This window comes from Echinops telfairi, unplaced genomic scaffold, assembly GCF_000313985.2.
Source record: "Echinops telfairi isolate 266 unplaced genomic scaffold, ASM31398v2 ScPeMD7_5;HRSCAF=22, whole genome shotgun sequence".
In the NCBI taxonomy this organism is placed as follows: Eukaryota; Metazoa; Chordata; class Mammalia; order Afrosoricida; family Tenrecidae; genus Echinops; species Echinops telfairi.
Window position 1 is genome coordinate 26739089 of NW_022103901.1, and position 14626 is coordinate 26753714.

The 14626-nt window shown below is 55.7% G+C and overlaps 1 protein-coding gene across 1 annotated transcript in view; it reads right to left on the minus strand.

The window, feature by feature from the left end:
- Positions 1-14626, minus strand: part of XYLT1 (xylosyltransferase 1) — a 224481-nt gene that overhangs the window by 80870 nt on the left and 128985 nt on the right. The window contains exons 5-6 of the mRNA XM_045286007.1: positions 1823-1995; positions 459-661 (exon numbers count right to left, since the gene is read on the minus strand). Coding sequence (XP_045141942.1) covers positions 459-661; positions 1823-1995 — 376 coding nt within the window. The remainder of the gene's footprint in view (positions 1-458; positions 662-1822; positions 1996-14626) is intronic.

Sequence of the window (14626 nt, forward strand, 5' to 3'; positions counted from 1 at the left end):
ACATTCGATGCCTGTGGGGCCCACAACTGCCTGACGGACCCCAACTCAACTGACGGACCCCAACTCAACTGACGACCCCAACTCAACTGACGGACCCCAACTCAACTGACGGACCCCAACTCAACTGACGGACCCCAACTCAACGGCGCCTTGTTGGTGAACCATGTTTGACATGCTCTTGTCACGGGGCCTCTGTGAGTCGGCAGCTCACCACAACATCTACAAGACCAGTACAAGGGAGTGCCTCTCAGGCCCATCGGAATCCTCTGCGGAAAGAAACCCTGGGAAGGCCGGGCCCAAGTTCCTCCCTGCCATCTTGCAGGATGGCAGAGACACCTCTCTGGACAGACAGCAAGCTCCCTCCCTTTGCATCCCATTGTCCGGCTACGAGCGGAAAGAGCGAGGATCCCAGGTCCCCCAAGGCCTGGCCCGGCTGGTGGGAGGCACAGGCACCTTACCTGATGGGGTAGTCAGCTGCGCTGAGGTTGATGAAGAAGTCCCAGGGCCAGTCGGCCATCTCCAGCAGGTCCCGCATGCTCTGCAGGTAGGTGGTCAGCAGGCTGGCGCCGCCCCAGATGGTGGCCATTCTCCAGGGCGTGACTCGGACGTTGTCGTACTGCCCGGTGAACTGGAGCACTTGCCGGTGCAGGTAATTCGAGCGCTTTCCGGGAGAGAAAGGGAGATGATTGGAGCAGGGGCAGGCAGCACCCAGATTTGCCTCCCCGCTACCTGGCTCCTCCTTCTAGTGGGTGGAACTACTGGTTAGAGCAGTGCTCCTCACAGGTTGAATGGCTTCACAGTTGCATTTGGGCAAAAGCAAACATGGAATCCCTGGCCCCACTTCTGAGCCAATGGTCCAGTAGGCTTGGGCTGGTGCTGGGGCTCTGTTGTCAGACCCCTGCTGGGCCTGAAGCTGAGGTGTCTTTTGAGCACGAACCTGGGCTCTGCTTCCCTCCTCTGGCCCCCACCACCCTCTCACACGCCCGTGGGACCTCTGGGATGCTCTGGTGGAGGCCGGTTTGAACATCACCTGCAGCCCAGTCCTTCCTGCCTTCTGACGGAGGCCACAAGCACGCCACCTGGGCGGACCAACTATAGCCTCTGGGACAGCACATCGGCCACAGGACTCTGCTCATCACATTCTATCGGGACACAGACGCACCGTTGGCTTACATGTTGTCTGTGGTTGGTTTGGCACGACACAGGCAGTGGCGACAGAGCTGTTGGGCCATTCCAGAAAGGGTCCCAAACCCGGGCTCATTATCCCTATGAAGTATGGCCTGGCAGGGATGTCGGCCGGAGCCAGGCAGGTGAGAAGAGGTGAGATAAACAGTATTGATGGAGGAAGCCTAAAGTCATATTCAGAAACCCTGAAGCCCCAACACATACTTCCTCTCAAATACACACACACACACACACACACACACACAAATACCACTCACACACTCCCTCTTTTACACACACACACTTTCTCTCACAAATACATATACACTTGGACACATACATAGACAAACATTCTTTCACACATGCACACCTCTCACACACACTTTTTTTGCACGCTCACACAATTTCTCTCTCATACACCTTCTCTTTCATACATTCTCACACATATACATTCTCATACACACTCACATATATCTGTTCTCTCTTTTCCGTAGACCCACACACATACCCCCTTTCACTCTCTCATGCACGCCCACTCCAGCAGGTGAGCCTGGGCCCTTCATGGGCGGCACCAGCGATCTGGGAGCAGGGTCTCTGCAGGGTCAGACATCCCCCACAGAGCCAGGGTGCCATGGGGTGCCTGGAGGTGGGTCGTCACCTTGTCCACGTGGATGTAGTAGAAGTGGTCTCTGTGGTAGATGGCCTTGAACATGCGCTGCAGCTGCCGCGAGGCACGGCCGTGGACCACCAGGACGAAGGCAATCCTGACCGGGTTGGCTGGCATGTCCTCTACCGAGTCCTCATCCCACTGGACATTCTTGTTGGCTTTGCCTGAGGAAAACCAAGAGTCCACACATGAGGCGAGGAGGCTCCATGGCCCTTTAAGGGTGGGGGTGCTTCTCTGCTACTCTTCCTTGGGGACAGTTGAAGGCTGCAGTCCTCACACTGGGTCCTGAAACTCAAGGTTGCCAAACACATCCTTGACCCTGAGGCTGTTAGGGTCCCACAGGATTGGGGGTCACCGAGGTGCCTAAGACACAGTGGTGTAGACACGTGTGCTCATATTAAAGAGCTAGAGGAAGAGATCTCTGCAGAGACAGATACAGATGTCTCTGAAGAGACATAGGATCGCTCTGACTCATGGTGACCCTCGGTGGGGGCCTGACTAGAACTGAGCTTCACAAGATTTTCAAAGGGTGAGTTTGAGGAGTGGGCTGCCAGACCTTTCCTCCAAGATGCCTCTGAGCACACAGCCACTTTGCGTGACCCAGGGAAGGACCGGTGACTTCCCAGTTGGGCTAGTTTGGCGCACCTGTTCTCCCTGCCCTTCCTAATGGCATGTCATATTTGGAAGGGCCCAGCGCCTTCCTCCATTCTCAGCCACTACTGACTCCAAGGATGGCCCAAGCATTTAGGCCAATCAGGACATGTCTGCTCCCTGGGATACACTCTCTCTTCAGACCTTAGAGGTGGTTGACTCTTCATAGCACAAAAATAAATAAAAACAAAGAAAAGACTGGCCCATGGCCGATTGCACGAGTCTCCAATCACACATCATCCATTGCACCTTTCTGCACTGTCTCACACTGCCCGCCACTGCTTGTTTTCCACTTACTTATGTGATTAACATTCAAATGTCCCTCTAGAACATAAACTTCAAGAGCCACGGATATTATTCAGTTTATGTACCACCGGACACACAGCAGCGGAACAGTATGTGTTTTCTGGGGGGTGGGGAGGGGAAGTCACAGGAGCATACATTCAAGTTCAGCACAATCACGAGGAGAGTACCTGTCGCCAACATGCTTTATTGAGCACCTTTGCAAAGGACCCTTTTATCCCCATTGTCCCGATGAAGAGAGCACTGATGACCAGGTCAAGATCCTCCTGCAGGGTCACAATGCTCGAAAGAGTTAAGCTGAGATTCAAATCCAGTTCTATTTGACTGTAATGTCCATGCCCTGGAAGCCTGGTACACACTACATGACCACACCCCCAACCAGGGAAAGATTTGCAACGATTCTGCTTGCTAGTTGATGGCGTACACGATACGTTAGTCACTGCAGGTAGCGGCGGGCACAGGAGGGATTGCAGGGGAGTTCTTTTCCCAAGTGGGAGGTGGACTCTGGGTGACCAGGATGGTCACATCTTCTCATCCAACACCCAGCTCTAAATTCACCCATCTACCCCTCATTTCCACCCATTAACCCTCCAAATACCCAGTGACTTATCAAGCAAAGCACCCACCCACCCACCCGTCATCCTTCTAATCAACCATCCATTCATCCACCCATCTACCAACTCATTGACCCTTGTAATATTAATCTAGCCTAGATACATGCCAGGTCGCGCGCTAGGTACCAGGGCAGTAAGATCGAGATCACGAGCAGCCCTTGCCTTGGAAAAGCTGTTGGTTGGGGGGGAAATGCTCAATTGTTTTGTGATACAAGTCCGTTCTGGCTGTGATTGGAGAGAGGAGGAAAGAGGAGACCTCAGGCAGTTTGGCCCAGAGCTCCGAGACCCATTTCTTCAAGCTTTCCCGATGAGTTTTATGACTCCTCGGCTATAAAATCAATCGCTGTAACCTTGGAGCTAATTAGCATCCTGGCTGTGGTGGATGACAGACTTGGCAGCAATGAGAGGGCTATCCGAGGTACTCTAATCTTCTCTCCGACTAAACTGATATGCTGGTGACCATACAAGGTGGGTATGCCTGGAGGGACCCATACATACACCTATCCATCCACCCATCCATCCACCCACCCACCTACCTACCCACCCATCATTCTTAAACCTGATGACTTGCCAGCCCTGGACAAAACCTGATGATTTGCCAGCCCTGGACAGAGCCCGGGTTCAAAGGCACACAGGGCACGGGTCTGCTCTGCCAAACAAAATTTTGAATGGATTAAGCATTGTGTGAATCCCAGGAGAAAAGATCATACCTGTGAGAAAAGCCTGTTCTTTCCCAAGGACCACAGGCCTGGTCTCCACCACATTGACTGTACCCTCTCCTGGTCCTGCTTAGAGATGCTTTACCAAGGCCCAGGGAGAACATTTAAAAAGGCAGCCGTCACAATGGGCCTTCTCTCTGCCCAGAGCCTCTGTGAACCTTCCCCTGACCGCTGGGCCACCAGTCCGAGCGCTGCAGTCGTGGAAAGCAGCTGGTCTCCCATGCTTCGCCATCTGTGGGCTATGACCGTAGGGACTGGGGACAGGAGCTCACCCCTACCCCACAGGTGGGAGTGATTGCTAGGATGATTTCCAATCTCTGTGTCCCTTGACCCAGGGATTCCACTTTGGAGACTCTAGCCCAGTAAGGGGGCAAAGTGTGAGAGTGTAGATAAGGGGCGGTCTCTGTGGATTGGCTGGTCCTCTTTTGATCCATTCATCCAGTCAGTGCCTTCTACACGCGAGCACTTTCCTAGCTAAGTTAGTGGACACAGCAGAGTCCCCTCCCCCAGGAGGCCTGCTGTCCAGTGGGCTAGAAGGCCAGCATGCAGACTGGGGAAGGGCTGTGTCACATGATGACGGAGTGTGGCTGGTGTCACCGAGCTGCAAGCGCAGAGGATGCTGAAATGGCAAATGTCCAGTTACACAGACTAGATGCACTTACAACCGAAAAAAACGATCAGGCTCCCGCTTGGCTGCCACACTGGGCCCGGCACCTGGCTCCCAGGGCTGTGTCTGAGCTGGCGTCCGCGGCCTGCAAATAACACCCGCTGCTGGGATTTCCCTCCTCTGCCTGTACCCAGACCACACGTGGCAACGGAGCTGCCGACTGGACCTTGCGTCCCTCTGACAAAGCCCTCGATTCCGTTTATACCTGGACGGGCCTCTTCCGGCTGCCGTCAGGGAGCCACCAACCAAGAAGGGCACTTGAGTGTCGAGAATGGGAGTTACCGCTGACATGGCGGGGACCAGGTGGCCTGACAGAGCTGCAGGGGGAGCGCTCGGACGTGCCAGGAGGTGCCAGCACTGCCTCTAGACCCGGCTCTTCCCTGTGGGTCCTTTGGGAAGCCACTGCCCTCTCTGGGTCTCAGTTCGTCACCCATGAGATGGGTGAGCAAGGCTTCCTGGTCTCCCGGGGGCTGCAGCCTGAGCCATGGCCGTGAGTGTGAAAGTCTCATCCCAACAGGAGAAACCCTTACGAGTGTGCCAAGGCCAGGGCCCGGGAGGTGTCTTTGTTCTCCACCCCCCACTCCACTCCCATCCAAGTCAGGTCAATGCCGGTTTGTGGTGACTGGAAGCCGGGAGCTGCCCGGCGCAGCACATGCGATGGCAGGAGGCGAGCTGGGCATCCTCACAGACTGGATTGTGTCCTCCCAAAGCGATGAGACTGTGCTGACCCCCGAACCCGAGCATACAATTGACAGGAGCTTGAAGGGGCTTTCCGTTGGCCATAATGAGGGTCCTTAGACCCATTGTCATTGAGTTGATTCTGACTCCCACGTATGAGCATCGAGCTCCATCGGGGTTTTCCTGGCTGATTTTATTTTTCTTCTTGGAAATGGAATGTCAGACCTTTCTTCCGAGCAGCAGACAAGCACGCTTACTGTTGGCAGCACCCAGGGATGTAGGACGGCGGGCTCACGTGGGGAGAGTTCACCGTGCTTCCAGATGGCTGTGGGCTCCCTCTCGGCCAGGGCCATGGTAGTAACTCCCTCAAACTCCGCTCAGGCCAGGTAATGTGCTTAGCTCGGAGCAGAGGGTACGGATGAAGCCAGTCAGCCTGATAGATAATGGGCCCTGGGCCCTCAGTGAAGGCTTGGTCCAGGAGAACTGAGCCCCCCACCCAGGAGCAACTGTTAGGTATCCCATCCACCGAGGGACATCCCTGTGGCTCCCTGCCAACTCAGTCCTATCCTGACGTGATGAGAAGCATGGAGAGAGGGCACGAAGTGTGGTTTAAACCAGCTCCCGGGGCAGGCACAAACCGCTTCTGCTCAGCTCTGCTCACCTTTATTATGAGTCTATTTTCAACTCACTGAGATGCCTGATACCAGAGCACCCAGAAACCATTCCATTGTATTTCCTAGGCTGTCATCTGATTGCCAGGCCTTTCTCCCAGGAGCCAGTGAGTGGGTTTGAACTGCCAACCTTCCAGTAGCAGCTGGACACCTTGGGGCTCACTCCGATGGGGCAGTTCTTCTCTGTGACACACGGGGCACCACCAGTCCGAGTTCTATGTTTGCATTAGCAGCCCTAGCTCAGGGGCACTAGGGCCGTGCCTCACCATCAAGGGAAGCCAGGCACCCTGGTGCAGGTAGGGCAGGCTGACCTGGTGCCCTCGCCCTCTGCACCCACGCTGGCCTTTCGTTCATTGCTCACAGGTGGGGTGGTGCCCTGGAAGACCCCAGAGCTCAGACCTCTAAGTGTGGTGTCAGGGTTCCAGAGAGAAGGTTTTGTGCGGCCCCCCGACAGGACACTCAATGGCAGTGTGAGCCCAGCCTCTCCCAGCCAAGGACAGCCCAGGCCCAGGCTAACTTCTCCTGACTCGCACTCCCTTCTTCCTTTCCCAAGGAGCTGAGTCTGCCCTTGAGGCTGACCGCGCTGGCCATCCCGATTTCACCGACTCATTGGCGTGGACGCCACCTCCTTCTGGCCAGGGAGTGAGAATAAGGCAGCTGTGCTCGGCAGGGATGCAGGCTGACTCTTACCTAAAACGCACTTAGAGGGGGAAGAGGGAGTGGTGTCCCGTGATACAGATTTTGTGGGATTCACGGGGCAGGAAGAACGTGGATGTGACAAACTGGGAAGGAGGCAGGAATCTGAAGGAACTTTAGGGAATATCAATGAGACCGAACAAGGCTGCCTTGTCACCTGGACGTGCTGAGGGTGCTGAATGAACGATTGCAGGGAGGTGAAGGTCAGGCGCACTGATCCTACGCAGCCCTGGACATCGCGAGTCAAGGCAAGATTTACTTCCCTGGGCTCATATTCATTCTGCTCGCCCACTTCCGGGGCCCTGGGTAAGGTTTATGGCGAGTGTTCCGGAGTGGGGTCTGGGCGAGCTGTCTTCTTGCTAGAGAGGGAGCCAGCGGTCTGCGGAGGGCATCCACCATGAAATTTTCATTCGAGTTTTCTGAGCACTTAATATTCATGAGGCTCTTTCCACAGCTCTCCCAGCCATGCTACCTCATTACACGAGAGCTGTGGAGGCCGGGAGAGGTGGCGGCACTTGGCCCAGGTGACAGCACTGGGAGGAGGGACACGGGTACAAACCTAAGTGGGTCTCTTCTGGGCTTTGGGCTTTGCCTAGTGAGCCTGTGGTGTCCTTTCTCCACGCCTCCAGGAACCAGGTCCCTGATGGCTTCCAGCACCGGGCTGCTCACTGGCACGCTGGGCCCTTGGGGAGCATGGAGCTCTGTTGTGGGGCTGGTTGGGAGAAGGGGGTCTAGTGCACAGCAGGAGGAGGCTCAGTATCCCCAGGCACCCCGACCCCTAGATGCGGGGAGCAAAAGCAAGAAATGCTGCCATTCATTCACAAATGGGATTGGTGTGTGTTGTGTGCAGGGGGAGCTGGTGAGAGAGTGGGCAGTGAGCAGCGAAATCACTCCTCCTCCCCTGGCCCACTGAGACCCTCTTCTGTAGCGCTCCAGTTGCCATCAGGAGACCCACGAGTTCACAGATCTATGCTCCGAAGGCCGTGACCCCTCCTTGCAGACTGCCAGCCTGGCCTTTCTTCCTCAGTGCCTCTGAGGGGTGAGCTCAGAGCGCCAGCCTGCGGGTGCAGAGTGCTTCACCGCCTGTGTTGTTCAGTAATGGTTCAGAGCCAGGTTCTCAGAGAGACCCCCGTCCTCCCTTCCCCAGACACCCTGACTCTAGCTCCGGGGCTGCGGCCAGCCTTGCAGGTGATTGGACTGCTGAAACAGTCCCAAGCCAGAGGCTCCGTTGTGTTGACCTTGCTGGCTGCCCTGGAGTTGCCCAAGTCGACCCTTTGTGCAGTGGGGCCAAACACTGACAGGTCCTGTGCACCCCCTCGATATGGATTGGGGATCCTGTAAGGTTAAATCAGTGGCTGATTTGGGGGAAATAGATAGCCAGGCCTTTTTTCCTCATCCATTTTAGTCTGGAAATGCTGAGGAAAGCGGTTTAGCATCACTGCAGTACGGGAGCCTTCCCTGGAGGGCAGGTCACAGCTGTGTGAATCAAACCCAGGTCTCCTGCATGGAAGGCAAGAATTCTACCACGGAACCACCACCGCCCTGCCCACTCCGGCTTATACCGGGGATTCTTAACCCTGGCTGCTCAGAATCACTGAGCATCTTAAAATCAAATCAAAACAAAATAAAAATAAGACAAAAACGTGCACACCAAATCCAAGTTCAGATGCCTCCCCCTCTTGCCAACCACCTCGGAGAAGCCCATGTCTCAGGGTGCAGACTGTTACCCCAAATTGTCTCAGGGTCTGCCTCAAATACCCCCCTGCCTGCTGGTACCCTGAGATGGAAGTCTCCCTCACTGGCTGGCTGTTTCCCCCCAGTCTCAGGAACCTTGCCTCCGCCCCGGCCGGGAGCAAGCCCTCAGGAAATGTTCCTGCGCACTGAGCTTCCCCGACTGGAGCCTGCAGTCATTAAACCGCGGCCCATGGCTGCACTGGCTTATTGATTTTACTGTCGCGAGCCCTGGGATATTCTAATGATGGACTGCCCCGTGCATGGAAACTGCTGAGAGAGATATGGATGGCGTATGGTACACTTGGCCGCAATTCACTGGGTCCCCGTCACTTTGCCTGCTCCTTGGCATCTGTGACGTGGATACGCCGTGGCCCGCCAGCTCGGCCCATCCACTGAGGGCTCCTCTTCTGAGCACTGGGGGCCCAAAGAGCCAAGTGACCACAGCCACAGGGCTGCTGGGCACCAGGCAGGCCCCACGCTGGATGGCATTGACCAGACACGTCCGCTTCTCACAGCAGGCCTTAGAGGGAGCTGCTCCACGAGCATGGATCCCAATGGGAATCCATGAGGATTCTCATTTTCCAGATGGGACCACGAAGGCCCAGCGTGGCAGCTCCGCCCGGCCAGCATGTGAGACATGGAGCGGAGACTCAAAGAGCCGCTTGTCAGCCACCTAGGTGAGAGAGAGCCTTTCAACCCCAAGCGAGAGGCGATAAGGACGCAGCAGCTTTTATATGACATTGGGGCCACCTGTCAGGTGGTTTCGGCACAAACTAACTTCACGTGCTCCGCCTTTCCCAGGTCGTCCTTCTCAGCAGGGGCTGCTGGCATGGAGAGAGGCAATCCCTCGGTCACGCGAGGCTGTCCCACGCGGGATGGGACAAGCAGAGTGCTCCCGACAGTGAAGACGGTGAGGCTTTGGCTCACCTGGACATGCCATCAGTCGGAGAGATTCACGGCTCACAAAGATAATCACGTTTGCTAATGTACAGGCTCAGCAACAACGAGGAAGCCTGCATGGATGGCTGCATCAGGGATTCTGGAGGGAGTGCAGGGCCCGGCCACCTTCTGCTTTGGGACCCAAGTCATGACCAATAACAACCGTGGCCCCAACAGCCCCTCCCTGTACAGTTTTGATTGCCCTGTAGGGGACTAGTGTGGTCATCGCCGGAGAATGCCTTGACTTATGAGGGGCGGCCAGCTCCCTCCCCCTCCAGACAGCCACTCTAGGCTGGGGGGCTGAGAGAGGAGGAGTTTGGGTTTGAGGGGGTGGCTCTGGGATTCAGCTGGGAACCACTCGCTCACTAAATCTAGGGGGCAGACCTAGCTTTCTTTCACTATTAGGAAAGTAAGGTCACTATGTGCACGGAGCCCCTAAGGAGGGGCCTGTAGAACTGAGTTCATGAAGCACTCTGACAAGGCCAAGGGCTGAGCCACACTTCTGAGCCTCCTGGGTGACCCTGAGAGCTCCCTTTCCCGGGGACACTGGGCAGTTTGTGGGGGGGCATTTCTTTTTTAATGGTCACAATCGATTGGGGGAGGAGTTGTGATTCCTTAAGTCTTTGTTAGAGGCCGAGAGATATCGCTCGACATTCTACAATGTCCAGGACAGCCACCTGGGACAGAGAATGATCAGGACTAAGATTTCCACAAGAAGCTCTTGTGGCTTAATGGGTTCTACCTTACCTGGAGCTGTTACGGATGAGGTTAGTGGTTCGCACCCACCAGGTGCCCCGTGGGAGAAAGATGAGGCTTTCTGCTCCTGTAAAGATTTGCAGCCCCAGAGACCCTATCAAGGGTCACACTGAGTGGGAATGGGCTCAACAGCAGAGGGTGGCCCTTATGATGTCCATGGTACCCAGGCTGAGATGCCCCGGTGTAGAACAAGCCTGAACCCATGCCCACCGGGTGATCCAACGGATGCATTCCCTAGGGTTTTCAGGATGTGGCCTTTTGAAAGTGGGTGCCAGCCCCTTCTTCTGAGGAGCCGGAGTGTGGCTTCCAGCCACCAGCCTTTCAGCTCCAGGTTGGACGCATATCCACTTGCATCCCCCAGGGTCTACGCAGTGAGCAAGCGCTCACCAAATCGACGTGTTGAAGAGTGCCTCCCTCAGGAGCCCCTGCATGACAGTTCATTGCCTGGCTGCGAAACAAAACACAGGCGGTTCCAATCCTGCCAGTGGCTCCCCAGGAGAGGGGCTTGGTGATGTGCCTCCTTCGGGAGGACAGCCAAGAAAAGCCCGAGAGGCAGTCCCACTCTGTCACTTGGGGCCCCAGGGGCGGAAATCCACTTGGCAGCCCCCAGCAACAATGCGATCACATGTGCATCACGGCGGCACCTTTCCAAGGAATGGGAAATACCCACCTTTCCAAGACCCAAGGTGACTCCAACAGTATTTCCCAATTCCTAAGCCCTTCCGGCCAAGCAGCTCAGGGGGAGGGAGGGTCTCTCTCCCTCAGCCTGGGAGGGCTGCCACTTGTCAGGGGTGGGATGGTGGAGAGTAACAAGCAGTTACAAGAGGCATGTGCAGCGAGGGGTGAGCAGGGGATGCAGCCACGGCATCGCTTGGGGGCCCTAAGGGACACCCCACTTCACGGTGCAGAGTGGGCAGGAGACAAAGCGCTGCTGCTGTGTCCCTGAAATGCATCTCCCCCATCTCCCTTGGCCTCTCAGACCCACGTGGAAGTTTCCTGAAAGCCCAGGAGGGTGACAGGCTCATCTCTAGCTGTCCTCCGTAAAGACAGCCTTGAACAAGCGAGGCCGCGGAGCTGTTTTATCACAGGATGGAGCCAACACTTTCAGACAATGCCAGGAGCACCCGAGACCCAGGGCATCCACAGCCTCCCTGGGCAGGAAAGAACCTGGGTGCCAAGGGCTCATGGCAGGGAATTCCACAGAGCATCACTGTGCACCCAGATTTACTATCTGCTTCATGCATGCGTACACACACAGGCCCTAGGCCACAGCCCGAGGATAGAGCCCAGGGAAGGCTTTCAAACCTCACTCTCAGGAGTCTGGTGACACTGTGGGCTGCCAACCACAACGTCAGTGGTTCAAACCCATCTGCGGCTTTGGGGAGCAAGATGACGCTGCCTGCTCCCGGGATGACCATGCCAGGGTTGCTCCAAGTTGAAATCAATCTGATGGTGGTGGGATTGCTGTTGGGTTTGGTTGTCTACGTCACCCATGGCTCCCCATCTCCTCAGCTGTACTTGGGGGCTGGACAAAGACAGAAGCAGCCAGAAGTGGCCGTGCATCTGCATCGCAGCGTTGCTGAAGGATACCGAGGTATCCCGGAGACCACCGGGGAAGAAACACATGGGTCTTAGACAAAGCACACTCCTCTAAGGAGACAAGGCCGGGTCGGTGAGACTTGTCACTAGCAGAGATGCTCAAGAGGCCCAGCATGTTAGGTCCGGCGGAGGGTTCTTGAACCTCAACGGACAGAACCCTCCACAAGATGGCCTGACACAGAAGCCACAGCCAAAGGATCCATCCGACCGCCGTGAAGCCGGCCCAGGGCATCTGGCACTTGGAAGACTTGGTCTGCGGACTCGGAGCTGACCTGGCGGCTCCCAGCCAGCTCCACTCAGGTGTGCTCGCTGAGGAAGTCCACGCACGTAGCTAGCTAGCGCTGTGCCAAGAAAGTGAGGAGGAGGAGGAGGACGCCAGTGTCAGCGTCGGCAGACATCACCACTGCTCCGCTCGCCCCCCTTGTCAGGGGCAGGCATTGTGTATAATCCTACTCATTGTGCTGTGCCGTATGCAATCCGTTTCCAACAATATGCCCTTGACAGTTTCTCCACGCCAGTGAATGCAGACACTCTTTCTTCTCTCCCTCCTTCCGAGAGCATTCCTGAGCATCCACACGGGAAGTCACCTTGCCAGTGTGGGAAACGGTACTGACTTTGAATTCCAGGAACTGACAGGGCAGTGTGGGACGTGGAAGGGGACGTGGTAGGCAAGGGTTTATAGAAAGCACTGGGTGTGGTGTGGGCAAGGACTGGGAGCTACGATGGGGACAAGGGGGGCGATGGAGCTGGGGTTCACTAGGAGTACTGGGTTGGTTGCTGTCACAGACTGAATGATGTCCCTCCAAAATAGGTTAACTTGGCTGGGCTATGTGTCTCAGTGGTCAGGCAGGGATGCCATTTGACAGCTATGTCATGACGTCATCAGCCCCCAGGATGGGATCTGGAGTGATCAGTCAATCCATTGTAGGGAATACTCAAGCCATTGTAGGGAATACTCAAGCCACAGGCCGGATCCGATGTAAGGGGAGTTTCCCTGGGGGTGTGGTCTGCACTGATTTCTATCTTACAAGATAGAAATAACAGGAGACAGAAGCGAGGTGAATTGGCCATCAAGAAAGAAAGAGTACATCCTTGGGACCTGAGGTCCCTCTGCTGCGACCCTCGTGAGCCCCGGGGAAGACTGACGTCAGGACACCTGGAATTCCGATGGGATGCAGAACCCAGAGGCTGAAAGACAAGGACTGTTCCCCAGAGCTGGCAGAGAGATTGCCTTCCCTGAAAGCTGGTGCCCTGACTTCTGTCTCTGACCCTCCGGAATGCGAGGGAATATAAGGAGTTTGTGAAATCCAACCCCTGTGGAATTTCTGCCACAGCTGAACTACAGAACTAGGACAGTCGCGATCCGCTCACTCAGCCAATGCAAGGCAAGGCCATGGAGAACAGCAAGAAACACTGCCGGTCCTGCAGCACCCTCCCGACCATTGTCTGTTACCGTCTGCGTGTTCTGAGGGTCTTCCAACCGCAGGGCCCGTCATTTCACACAGTACCAGGCCAGGTATCCACAGGGTTATTCATCGGCTAAAGGAGCCTGGCGGCACTGCTAGCTAGATGTTGGGCTGCGAACTCTAAGGTTGGCAGTTCCAGCCCCCCAGCCACTCTGCAGGAGAAAGATGAGCTTGCTTGTTCCTGTAAAGCATTATGGTCTCAGGTTCTCTATATAAAGTTTCTCTGAGTTGGGGTAGTCTCAATGGTAGTGGATCTTTCGGGGGAAAAAAAATTCAGAAGACAACTGAACCTTTTTTGCTGGTCTTATTCCAGAAGCTCCACTGACATCCGTCCAGCCCGGATGACCCTGCTGGGAGTTGAAGTACTGGTGGTCCAGCTCCGAGGATCACAGCAACACGCAAGCCACCGCAGTAGGACACACTCCAGATCTTTAGATTTTGCTGTTGGGCTGAGATCTGAAGCAGGAGGATGAGGGAGCAAGGCGAAGGGGGGCTGCCTAGGGCAGAGGGCCACGTGTCAAGGTCAAGATGTGTCAAGGTCGAGTGGGGATAAAGATCTTCCTTTGAGCAATGGATGACAGGGAGAGAAAGGGGGAGGACGGCTTCTGTAGGATTTACATTTTTTCCCCTTTTGCTTGTCTGTGTTTTTGATATGCTATATTCAAACGGGCTGAATACATAACGAAGGGCCCTGCAGCTCTTGCTTGAACGCCTTCAAAGATGGGAAAATCAGTGCCTTGTACAGCAACGGGTCAGACTTGCGTACAGTGCGCTGTCTCTTCCTAAATGAGGTTGCACCCCAGATCCCAGTTCTCCCCCACCCCTGGTGTGGCCCTCCCTCGAGACGCAGTGGAAACGGTGGACCAGGCCATGGCACCCCCTCCCCCCACCGCCTGGCCCGATCTACTGCCACGTCCAGGCCAAATGTGTGCCCAGCTCATTCAAGTCTGCTCCTCCCACTTTGGGGGTACCTACTCCTTTGGCCAAAGTCCTTCCAGAAGTCATCAGCGGAGGGTGGCCACCTCTCCTGATTAAGACCCTGCACTGACGCAGGCTAAGAAGAAGCCCGTTACTCTTCAGTGGGTCCTGGCCCTGCAGCATCTCTAACAGCATCTGAGCGTGTGAGCTGACAATGCGCTCATTCCCTTGACAAACCATTCTACATGCTGTTAGCGCGCTACATCCGAGAGGGTTGTGCCATGGAGCAAATGGACACGCCGCTTATTTGATAAGTAATTATCAAGTGCCTGCGACTGGGCAGCACATGGGTGCAGGGAGGCGTTGGGCCAGCAGCTGCGGGCC